The 12,885-nt window shown below is 30.3% G+C and overlaps 1 protein-coding gene across 3 annotated transcripts in view; it reads right to left on the reverse strand.

Moving 5' to 3' along the window:
• The window catches only part of LOC118181435 (uncharacterized), a 111,716-nt gene that overhangs the window by 12,862 nt on the left and 85,969 nt on the right, over positions 1–12,885 (reverse strand). The window contains exons 4-8 of one of the 3 annotated variants that reach the window (XM_035350583.2): positions 12,018–12,166; positions 11,839–11,935; positions 10,880–10,963; positions 7,878–8,045; positions 1,710–1,796 (exon numbers count right to left, since the gene is read on the reverse strand). In XM_035350583.2, the coding sequence (XP_035206474.1) occupies positions 1,710–1,796; positions 7,878–8,045; positions 10,880–10,963; positions 11,839–11,935; positions 12,018–12,166 (585 nt within the window). Of the gene's footprint in view, positions 1–275; positions 1,797–7,877; positions 8,046–10,879; positions 10,964–11,838; positions 11,936–12,017; positions 12,167–12,885 lie in introns of those variants that run through there. The other 2 variants (XM_085827042.1, XM_035350584.2) reach the window with 2 other exon arrangements.

Genomic DNA, 12,885 nt, shown 5'->3' on the forward strand with positions numbered 1-12,885 from the left:
TTACATCTGTACGTGAGAACAGAATAAAGGACTCTTTTCCCCCAAATAAATTACAAATCGAACTTAAAATGGATTCAAAAGAGATTTTTTTCGTGGAGTCTGTATATACATATATATGTATCTCACATAACTCAAAAACGAATAGCCTCGAATGTTGAAATTTTGTATATAGGACAGTTACAATATGTAGTTGTGCACCTCCCTTTTTGGTTGCAATCAGTTGCACCAAAAGTATATATATATACATATATCCACTGTTACTTGGCTTGATGAGCTTTTTTTTTTTTTTTTTTTTTTAATAATATGTTGATAAATTGCACAATTTTTGGCTTTAAAAATGATCAAATTATGCTGTTCTTACTTCTGGTTAAGGTTTTTATGCCTTTAGTTAACCTTCATGCAACAACTATAGAATTATCAACAATTTAAAAGTTGTTTAAGTGCAGCTAAGCCTATTTTTTTTTTTTTTTTTTTTTTTTTTTTTTAAACCATAGCAGCTATATTTGTTTATATTTGAAACTTAGCAAAATGGTGGATTTGTTGCCAATCTAGAGAAACTAAGCTTTGTAACAACAAAGATAACATCTTTTATTACTGCAAATTAAATCATGCTTAATTCATTCTGGAATTAATATTTAAGTTATTAAATTATCTCATATATTGACTTAGCATACCGTCCACAACATATTAAAGCAGTTTCTACACTTTCAGTGGCTTTTTGCTAAGTGAGACCAAAAGTAAACTTTCAGTTTTGTGCATAAAAAATCTGGCTTCTTGCCTGCTGGCCGAATTGCTTGTTTTTGCATAGAAACTCTAATTTTAATTGTAAAAGTTGCCCTTCATGTTGTTTTAACTGTATTTATGTTTTATATTATTCCATATTTTTGAATTTTTTAATAAAAGTATTTTGAGTATTTATGTATTTTTGCCTTATTGCAGAGTGAGAACTGAATTAATTGAATGAGAAATATACCTCTAATGATATTCGAGGAAATAAGTTCCAATGAAACACAGTAAAAATGCATGTAATTTAATATTACAAAGAAGGAAGTCATGTGGTGTACACATCAGATTTTTTTAAGACAGGATTGAAAACATTAGTTTGAGAAGAAATACCTTTTAAAAAAGACCAATTAGTACTTCTTTTTGAGGGGAAAGGGAGGAAAATGTACAAAATATTTACTGTTTAGAAAATTTATGTATATGCTCTAACCGAATATATACAGAATTTCTACTATATATGAATTTAGAATTCAGCTGCAGTTACGACATAATATAAAATACATTTATGTTGAAGGAGAAAATAGACTTTAAAAAGCTTTTGTTTTTATATGTAATACACATACTCACATAGAAGCAAATAATATGATAAAAGTGCCGGAAATTGTCCAAAATAAATACACAGTGTTCAACCATGATATAATTAACAGACTTCACATAACTATGTGTGCATGATAAGCAATGGGCTTTTTTTATATCACAGCTATGAAACCTTTAAGACTAGACTTGCATTCACTTTACTATAACAAACATAGTAACACTTTGCACTTTGTTCAAGACATAACTTATTATGCATCACATGACTAGTTCATAGCTATTTTATTTTATAATGCCTATGAAACACAAATGCTATCTAGGTCTCCTATGAGTAAGCTGTAATTTCAAACTTTTTGAAGGCACACGTCGGGTAACAGAAATTTGAACACTACCTACAGCTCGTCTGGGTTGATCCTCTGCTGAGGACACAAACCTGAGATGAGTGCTTGGAGTATAATCTGAATTATATTCTACATAACCTGAAGGAAACAAAAAGGAAAAGAAAAGAAAAAATTTGAAATAAACATTTGAATGCTGAAAAGAGTGAACACAAAGAATGAAGTATTTGATGCTTTTCCATATCAACAATAGGTATACTTTTGTATTACATGCATTAATGAAGTTTATTCTTTAAAAATGATAAAACAAGTTTAAAAAACCCTTTTAATTTTTAAAAATGATATATAATGACAAAACACTTAATTCCCTTGGAAGCTGTGTAACTGATAACAATCATCACTATTTTTCATATATTAAATTTAAATAAGCCCATGTTTCTAACAAGCTTGGAAAAAAAACAAACAATATGTGCATATCACAATAGTTTTCTCCAAGTGTTATGCATATAAGATTCAGTTTCTCACTGAAAGTACTCTACAAAGGTGTATCTCTTCTTAAGCAAATACCTTTCATGAGATATGGCAGAATTACACAAAAATTAAATACTTAGCATTTAAAATTTACAAGGAAATCAAACAGTACAGAAAAAATCCAGCTGCTAATAATGAACAAAAAGAATAAGCACTTCAATATTTTTCCACAAACAGCAGCAGGTTTACTTTTTTTAACTACATATCTTTTAAGAATTTCAAGTACTTTCTGATTATCTGCACAACCATTGAAAAGTTGTGAACTCATTGATGAGTTTTGAGAGCATTCGCAAATTCGTTAATGACTCTGGAAAGAAATGTTTGTTTGGATTTTCTTATACTTATTTCAATGATACACACAGTGCTGCATGTATCTTCTTTTTCCACTGAAGACATAAAAAGTTTTTGGAGGTATATACACCAACTGATAGCTTTGTTTTGTAATAAGCCCAGTTCTTAACAGAATTTCACAGATGTATATTCCTTTGTCCAACAATAAATAGAAAGAGCCTGTATTGCAAATGAGTTACAGTTATCTCCCAACCATTCAAGCAGAATGCTAGATCCACATTCTAACATTTTGCTTGTAAATTTTTCACATTGCATTTCAATAAAATTTGGTTGTTTAAGTAGGGCAATTCACTGAATGCAAATGCTTGCATTCTCTATTTCTGAAAAAACACAATGCTTTCATTAGTTGACCAGCTCCATAGTCCATTACAATTTGTTCAGACAAAAACAAATGCACCCAATATCAAAAGAAAGATTAATCAGAAAAATGACCCCAGAATTTCAAAAGTGCTATTTCATGCATACTCAAATGCAAATAAGGCCAGTGCTAGTTATTTTGATTTCTAGTGCAGTCTGTATGAGTACTAAATTCTACTGCCTAGCACCTCACTAAATTCTAAAAATTTTGCCATCCCTTAATTTCACAGCTTGGTGCTTCTCAAAATTCTAAAAGTTTTGTCACCTCTAAATTCTGTCACACTGATTGCATCAGCTCTGATACCAATCTTGATCACACATGTGCTACACATATACCTGGACTGCCACAAAAATACTTTTTGATAACAATGTATCATTCGCGTCTCAAATACACTCTCAACATGTAGGGCAATCTTTGCTAGGGTCCCCCAGGGTCATCTGCTTGGACCCACTTTATTGAATATTTACATGAACAACATTACCAACACACAGAACACAACACTTGCAATGTATGTGGACGACACTGCGATCCTCACACAAAGTGCATCCATTAACCCAGCAATACAATGATTACAAGACTACATTAACATACTCGAGACTTGGCTGACAAAATGGAAGATCAAAGTTAATGTAGATAAGACTCAAGCAATCCTTTTTACAAAGAAGAACAAATTCAATAAAAACCTTCAATAAAAACTCATGGGACAAGTAAGTCCTTTATCTTGGAGTGATCCAGTAAAACTCTCTCATGGTACCCACACATAACATCTACTCTTAGAAAGTTTCAAGTTAGTAAAGCTACACTTCACCCCTTAATTTCTCGAAAGTGTACTTTCAATAGATAACAAGTCCCATACTATGTTGTTATGCCTAGCTGGTTTGGGCATATTCATGGAAATCTTATAGGAAAAAGTTACAGCAGGCACAAAATTGTGTCCTAAGACAGATCACCAACTCCCCTGGTACGTTCGAAATCAAAAACTTCATGATGAGCATTGAAGAATTGAAATGTTTTTATTGCCGGCTTGCCCAGAATTTTTATGCTAACCACGCAAGTATCAACAATCCTGTTGTAAGGATCTACGATTATGATGTGAATGACCCAAATAATTGTAAACGGCCTATGGAAATACTTAGTACTCATATTTTTAATTTGACTTACTTTATGTGTACTGTACTTTATGACTTATGCTATGCTAGTGCACCAATTGACTCGCACTATCTGTATTGTATGTATGTATTATATGTATCTCTAGACTCAGGTTAAAGCTAGCTCTTTTTCCCTTTCTCAGCTCTCCCAGATGGCATTTTCAGGTCTTTATTGGAACTCGGCGCACACTTTATTTCTGCTAGATTATCTTATTATCCTATTACTCAAAAAATATGATCATAAGTTATAGAACAAAATATTATATCTTATGTTAGTTACTCATGACAGCATTTGAAACAACCTACGTGTTCGAGAAGGGGTAGGATCCTTGACCCAGGCACCCTGGTATTACACCGCTTCTTCATATATACTATTTGTATAGAACCAAATGAAAGACAAGAATATCTTATAACTTAACATGCGATTAAGCATCATACAAACTAAAAGATCTATCAACTGCTTTATAACCTATTATTATTACAGAAAAGTAGAAAATTGTTCATCTTCCTTTTACAATCTAAGCCCCCCTTTTTTTACCATTTTCTTATTATTTAAAAGTAAATACATATTTCTAAAATCTAAAAAGCAAGCTTAGTATATAAAATCAAAAATAGCACACTGTTAAAGGTCTATAATGCTATAGCTGAACTCTATGTATCTCTCTCATTGATGAATTACATTAACTACAATTTGTGTTGCACTAAAATTTTTTTTGAAAGTGATTAGAATATTAAAAATGTATGCATTCAAGGCTTTAATAAATTATCATATTCACTTACGATTCATTTTATTGTAAATTTTACATCTTAAAATTGAGAATAGAAAATTATGTAGTATATACAATTTTTGAACAGATGGCTCACATGAAGAATACAGCACACTAAAAAGCCCATATGAATATACTTACTAATGTTACCATTAAGACACAATAACACGTCAAATAAATACTAATTCAGAAGTCAAACAACAAAAATCAGCGTTATCTTTACAAAATTTTCACAGGACTAGTTACTATGGTTTTATCGAACCACCATCCTCAGCTGCAAAACCGCAAATGGATTTTGCGGTTTTGCAGCTGAGGATGGTGATTTGGTAAAACCATCGAAACTATTCCTGTGAAAATTTTGTACAGATAACGCTGATTTTTGTTGTTTGACTTCTGAATTAGTAATGTTACCATATTCTGCAATTTACAAAAGACTGTTAAAGTTACTAATGTTACTATATTCTGTAATTTACAAAAGACTGTTAAAGTTACTAATTTCAGTAATATTATTTTCTTATATACAGTGCACTTCCAATAATACAATTTCTTGCAGTGCAACCAAAAGATAATTTAAAAAACTGCATTTTTATTATCCCAGCATTTTAAAATTACAGGACCAATACATTGAAATAATTACCTTTTCAGCTAATTTCTCCCCTTTTTTTAAACTCTAATTTTATAGATTGTCTTTCACTCGAGTTTTCAGCAACGTTTCTTTTCTGCATCAGCTGCAAAACTGCAAAATTCATTTGCGGTTTTGCAGCTGAGGATGGTGGTTTGGTAAAACCATCGAAACTAGTCCTGTGAAAATTTTGTAAATATAACGCTGATTTTTGTTGTTTGACTTCTGAATTAGTAATGTTACCATATTCTGCAATTTATAAAAGACTGTTAAAGTTACTAATGTTACTATATTCTGTAATTTACAAAAGACTGTTAAAGTTATTAATGTTACTATATTCTGTAATTTTCAAAAGACTGTTAAAGTTACTAATGTTACTATATTCTGTAATTTACAAAAGACTGTTAAAGTTACTAATTTCAGTAATATTATTTTCTTATATACAGTGCACTTCCAATAATACAATTTCTTGCAGTGCAACCAAAAGATAATTTAAAAAACTGCATTTTTATTATCCCAGCATTCTAAAATTACAGGACCATTACATTGAAATAATTACCTTTTCAGCTAATTTCTCCCCTTTTTTTAAACTTTAATTTTCAGCAACGTTTCTTTTCTTTCTTACTTTTGCTGGTAATTGGGTCCACATTTTGTTCCCTTATTTTGATTTTGCTTTTATTGGTTATTTTCTTTCTTACTGAAATTACTTTTTGGAAACTTAAGTTACCTTTTACTTTCTCATCAGTGTTTTTTTATTTCCACATTTAAAGCTTACATAATTTTTGCCTTTTCCTTAATTTTGGTTTTGCAAATTGTCTTACTCTTAGCAACTGGCACATTCCACCTCTTTGGATTACTAATTTGAGGGGGGGGAACCCCTCCCAATTGTTTCAAAATTCTCACTTAATATATATATATTTTATATTATGCATATATTTTCATTCAAGTTGCATCAGAATAAGTTACAACTTCATGACTGCTTTTTAAAATTTTTAAAAATACATACAATTTTTTACTAATGCATTCTTATTTAACTATTTTAAATTAAAATTAGAAAAAGTATATCTTTGATTACTTTCCCTGTATTCTTGATTATTTTCCATACACATATAATTCAAAAATGTAGCTCTTTTGATAATTCTTTCAGCTGCTCCTTGACAAAATACAAGAAATTTTCAACTACTATCCATTAATTATTATTTAACATTTAATGATTATTCTTTTATTTTTGTATTAATTTACTTTAATTTCAATTTTGTTTCCCAAGTGTTTTGCTTCTAATTGTTTTTATTTGTGCCTCTCAGTTAAATAAGTTAGTACTCTTTTTTGATATTAATTCTATATTTTCTGTCTTATATATATATATGTCATATTAAAAGCACAAGGAAAAGCCGGAGCAGTGTCGATCTGTGCTTAGATCTACATTGAAGAAGAATTTTGATTGCGTAGTATTTAAAAAACTTGGCAGTCGAGGCAGTTTTAATTCCATTTTTATTGCCAATCGATATTTGTGGCCACAATCACTTGGCACTCTAGTCGTGCCTTTCCACAGAAGATTTACATTTTTGATATTGTTGGGATAGAAAGCAAGCCAGCGAAATTACATCTTAGCACGGTAGAGGGCAAAAGCTGAAGTGCGTAGTTATGAAAGATGGAAGCACGCGAAGAGAAAAGTTTTGGTTTACAATTCGGTGATTAATCGTCAAGAGGCATCTGGTATTAAAGGTTACGTAAGATCGCATGATTAATTTGAATGACGCAATGCAGATAAGTTATTACGATTTTAGAATAGAGAGGAAGAATTTATGTTTATAGTTATATTATAATTCTGATTCATACATTTTTATCTTACATATATATGAAATGTAATTTCTCATACATTATTTGTTTTGTGCAGCGGGGGCAACAGGAATGAGACAAATTTTGGAATATAAAGTGCTAGGTTTATTTTAGCATCCATCTCACAAGCGTTCTTTTCGTACCTTGAGCAGAAGCCCAATTTATACCTATGTGTGCATCACGAGGCTCCTCCAATCAGCGATATTAATTGAAATCATGAGGTGACGCTATCCTCTCAACAGGAGTGTTCTAAAGGACTTTATGTAATATGACAGATTTATGAGTTTGGCGATTTTGCAGGAGCCAACAGGTTAATATATTTTATACTAAAGAAAGGATTTCGCCCAAATTTAGGAACAGGGATGCAATTTAGGTAGAGAATCACCAACACATTATTAAGCAATATTATTAGAATTTAATTTAATCGATTTAAAAATATCATTACATATATATATGTATGTACAAATAAATAAATTATAGTAAATTAAATTTTATTGTATATTTGTTAAAATACAGAATGACAACACAAACATATGAATAAAAATTGTAAGACACATGCTTAAAAAAATTAAATTTTGCATCAAATTGATTTCTGAAAAATATTACCTGAGTTTTTGGGTAATTCACACATTTCACACTTCTCTAATGCAGGGTGATTGGCAAATGTACATTTTTTACACTTCCATCTATTTTTCTCATCATCATCTTCATCATCTAACGGAGAGGCTTGTTTTGCTTGAGTTGATGAACTTTCAGGATTTGATGTCTTTCGTACTAATTTAAACATGCAAATTCAAAATTATTGAAATTAAAAACATAAAATATTTTTAAAAAATCCAGTGATATCTTATTAAATCCTTTTACTATAAATTTTAGAAGTCAATCAAAGAAGAAATTATTTAAGTTATAAAATTAATTAGGCAATTTTTCATTACACTTATACAGATCAATAAATGAAAAGCATGGAGATGTTCTTTAAATTCTAGATGCTTTAAAATATACTACAATGCAGAAATATAAATGCAAACAATCTACACAAGTTAAATAGCATAAATGAAACTATGGTCCTTATTTTTAACATCAATCACAGTACTTGCGTATTAGCAAATATCTGGTGATACACCTAAGCTCACACAAGACCATTAGCAATCCTAATAGCTGTTGAGGGTAATAGTATTGGGGGGGGGGGAAGACAGTGCATCTATTGGAAAAAAACCCTCTTCCACAAGAAATGGCCCATCAATGTCTGAGCGCAAAGTCCATGAACACTGGCAGTTCAGTTTCAGATTCAAATCTCAGTGAATGGGCTGGCTGCAAGGGCATTTCCATGTTTTTTCCCAAGTGTAATGGGTGTATGAGCCAGTTACCTTTAAAAAGTTCTCTATGAAGGAATATCTTCCCTTAGGCAGACAGCCCTTGAGTGCTTTACCATAACCAAATACACCAAACGCATCACAAGAATCAAAATATTTCATCACAGCAATTCAAAATTTAAAGCAATGATGAATGCATCTTTTTATATCAAGGGGATATTTTGGAAGAGTGAGTAAAAGAGGGCAAGAAAACGAACTCTCATTATTACAAAGTTTTGATTAAGCTGACAGAGACTGGGGGACAGGAATCTGTGAAGTAGTTTTTGGTAGGGGGAAATACTCAAATTAAAATGAAGAATATAAGGTGCTACTGTGAAGTAAAATCACAAGTTTTTGCTCTATATTCTTTTTACCTTATAGACGCAAGCGCATATAAGTTATACGTTGAGGCATGCGTGTGATACCTTTACGCATGCGCATAATATGTTTATGCATGTGCGTTTAATGTATAACGGATGGTATAAGCTAAGCTAAAATTATCTAATTATCTATTTCAGTTAATGTTGCAGATTATGTTGTTCCTTAATCTTTTAATTGGATCCGGCTTATTATTTTTTGCAGAGAGCAAATTTATAAAAGTAAGCATGAACTTTCGATTATGTCAAATAGAATTTCCGATGCTGCATACTGTCAAAGGATCTACAAAGCGAAAGCATGTTTCGATGTCCATCGAACAAAAAGTGGAATTGCTATAAAAAATGGATAAAGGCATATCCTTTGTTTCTCTAACCACTCCGAAATCTGTTTATCAATTTCATGCTGCTTTGCGGGGGAGGGGAACGTAGAGGCGCGCAATGAACTGGAAGTTGATCTGTCAGCACTATCCTTATCTTCAGGGCAGATTTTTTTATTTTATTCGGCTTATAGTTCATTACTAAATGTAGTATTTCATCTCGATGTACTCTGATATGATTTAAATTATTTAAATCAAATTCATTATAAATATCACAAATACACATCAAATAGTTTTCTGGTTGCAATTTTCTAATTTTCGCTAAGCGTAATGTATGTTTTATGCATGCGTGCATTGAAAGAAATGTTTAATAAAGTAAACAAATAAATATTAAGCTTTTTTTTGTTTTTTGTACCCTTTTGTTTTTGTTGAATTTTGATACCCTCTAGATCATAATTGTTCTTTATTTCATAAATTACAGTTTCATATTTTTAATTTTATAATTTCTGCATGCCATCTTACCAGATTTAAATTGATGATCTACAATCCGGTGTCACCGAGCTCCCGACGAGTCCGGATTAAAGACTTTTGACTGTATATATATATATATATAATGTTGTATGATCTTAAATTCATTTAGTGTTAAAACAAGTTACTACTACTTGCGCAATTGCTGCAAAGTAAGTTAATAATAATTTATTTTCTAAACAATATTGATTAATTGATTATATTATCTCCTACTTTAATTAAACTTAGGAGATAATATAATCAATTAATCAATATTGTTTAGAAAATTCTAATTCTAATTCTTCTAATTCAGCCTTTATTTTTGTAACCACTTTTCTCAGACATATACTTCCAATTACAAAAATTCTTTAAATGGTGCAAAAATCCATGTTTAGGCATTTTCAAATTTAAAGAAACGATTTTGTAAAAATTAGTCTTCCATGACAAAAACTGATCAAGATAATTCATATAGAAATCAGGAATATTATACTTAGGGGCCATATAAAAATTGAAGGGCTGTATTCGTACTTAACTAAAAATAATAATACTTTAAAAAAAATTTTATGTTAAGAGATTATGTGATAAGATTTGTATGCAGATTATCATTAAAATATTGATCAATATAAATTTTTTTTAAAAAAGGAAATTTGATTTCTAGAATTTTATAGAATTTCTGTTCTATGACATGCTGCAGGCTTCAGTATTGATACACAGCCAACTCGTACTGCATTAATATGGAAGCCAAACTTTCTCTGTTTTATTTTCCATTACTATAACAAAATTTTCCTTAATATAAATAGGGATTAGAGGAATGTATACACAGTTAGATTTCATATTTCTCCCATGAATAACTTTTAAAAATTTAAAAACAGAGAAACACAAACCTTTGTGCAATTTAAAAACATTTTTGTAACTGGAAGTATTTATCTACAAAAAACGGTTGGGGATTGGGAAAATAAAGACTAGGTAAGGAGTTTTGTGGACATGATGTACATATATATATGCATGTATGTATCACAGAATCATGACAACTTAAAAATTCAAATTTCACCAACCTTGATTTGATGAAGATGCCACAGTACCATTTGGTCCAGTAAAAATATTTTTATAGAAATCCTCATCAGTCATTCCGAGAGGAACTGTAATATGCAAATGATGGAACATTCAATATAAAAAAATGCAGGGCATCAGAATTTCAGAATCGAAAATAACTAAATAAAATTATTTTGAATAATTTTAAAACTAAGCAAACATTTGAGTCAGTTCATAGCAAAGCCAAATATTAACATTACATATATATAAGTTACTTTAGGCTCTTTTTAAATGAGATCAAACATTTATCACACCACCATGTCGGATGGAAATATATGTTATTTATCTCCATTCTTCAGAATTTCATTACTAATTTAGAGTACTTAAAAATAACCCTTTAACTAGAGATTAGAGTTTGAATCCTGAAATCTCTTAAGAATCTTTAAAAGATTCAAGATTTGAAAGTTCAAATCTTTGCACATTTTTTGTCATTCATAGTTTCAGATTTTTAAGCAAAATTCAATGAAATGCTTTACCGAAAAATTTGGAACATAACTTTAAGTTTAAAAAAAAAAAAAAAAAAAAAAAATACTCCAATTTCAGTGGACATCTGTCCCTGGGCACAGCATCCAGGCAGCGCCAAATTGATGCTATGAAATTTTTTAATGAAATGTTTTCCATTCTTGGCACACAGAAAAGGGCGCAAATTCTTCAGTTGTCCCCTGGCGCTTTAACTAGTGTGCTATAAAAAATTCAAGAGTTTTGAGAATTTTTTAGGATTTCGGAAAATTTAAGATTATCCCACCTATACTTTTAACTCTAAGCAATTGTGGATACTGTACAACACAAAAGTCATAATTAGTTAAATAAAAACTACTTTTAAGAACAGAGATACAATAGTTATACACAAATATTTTCCAAATAGAGTAAAGCACATAGTAAAAAAGAATCGTAATTAAAATATACTTTCTAGGCAACTTACTTTGTCCTGGACTGCAAACATCAACCTCCATAAGTAAACAATTGCATTCAACTCTGAGTTTCCTATTTTCTTCCCTTAATTTTTTTAGTTCTTCAGCCTGTATAAACAGGAGAGTTTTGTAAATGTTTTAAAACAGGGGAACAGTTAATAAAATTCAAAAAGTGGAGATATTATCTTACATATGGAAAAGAAGTTTTCTTCATTCTTCTCTGAATTACATCTTGTTCCATTCGATTGACTTCAGCTTTCAATATTGCAGATAATTCTTTTTCTTTTTTTAATTCTTCAATAACCATATTCAGTTGAGCAATCTGATGATTTTTGACAGCTATGCATGGATAATTATTACATAAAAATGAAGGAATTATAATAAAATATCATTAAAATGATATTCCTGTAAAGAAAACAAAAATACAAAAATTGTAAAATTATCCCCACCCCTGGAAAAAGTAAATTATAAAATTATAGTTTATAATACTTTACTTTTTTATTTTTTAATCTTTCTGATATTGAAATGCACTTTAAAATTAATTACTTTCCAGAATTTTTATACGACTGACATATTCATGCCATTTTCCAAGGAATTTATGTATCAGAAAGCTAAGAGATTGCCTGAATAAAAATTTCCATGACTTCACTTTATTTAAGATAGAATGGATGACATGGCAGACATTTAAGATATCATAAATGGCTTTCCAACTTCTCGTACTTCTGAAAATAGGCATGAACAGATGAAATCCTTTTGTACCTCATCATGTTCGTGATTTAAGGGCAACATTACATTGTCACAATTTGTATGATAAACACAGATCAATGAAAAAGACATGCAAGAAGAAGAATACACATGTTCATTCTCTTTGCATGTCTCGTTTGTGATGCAGATCAATGAAAACAAGGGCCAATGTGACTCAAATTTCAACCAAGGTGGATATAGGATTGGGACTCAGTTCCAAACAGTTGAAGGATGCTGACAATTGGCATTCATTGCAAAATGAAGCCAGTGTATGGCAATTAATATATCAAAGGCTGTGCAAATGCTGTATTAAC

The sequence above is a fragment of the Stegodyphus dumicola genome, chromosome 11 (assembly GCF_044657685.1).
Source record: "Stegodyphus dumicola isolate Sdum_Otavi_A_Nest chromosome 11, ASM4465768v1".
Classification (NCBI taxonomy): domain Eukaryota; kingdom Metazoa; phylum Arthropoda; class Arachnida; order Araneae; family Eresidae; genus Stegodyphus; species Stegodyphus dumicola.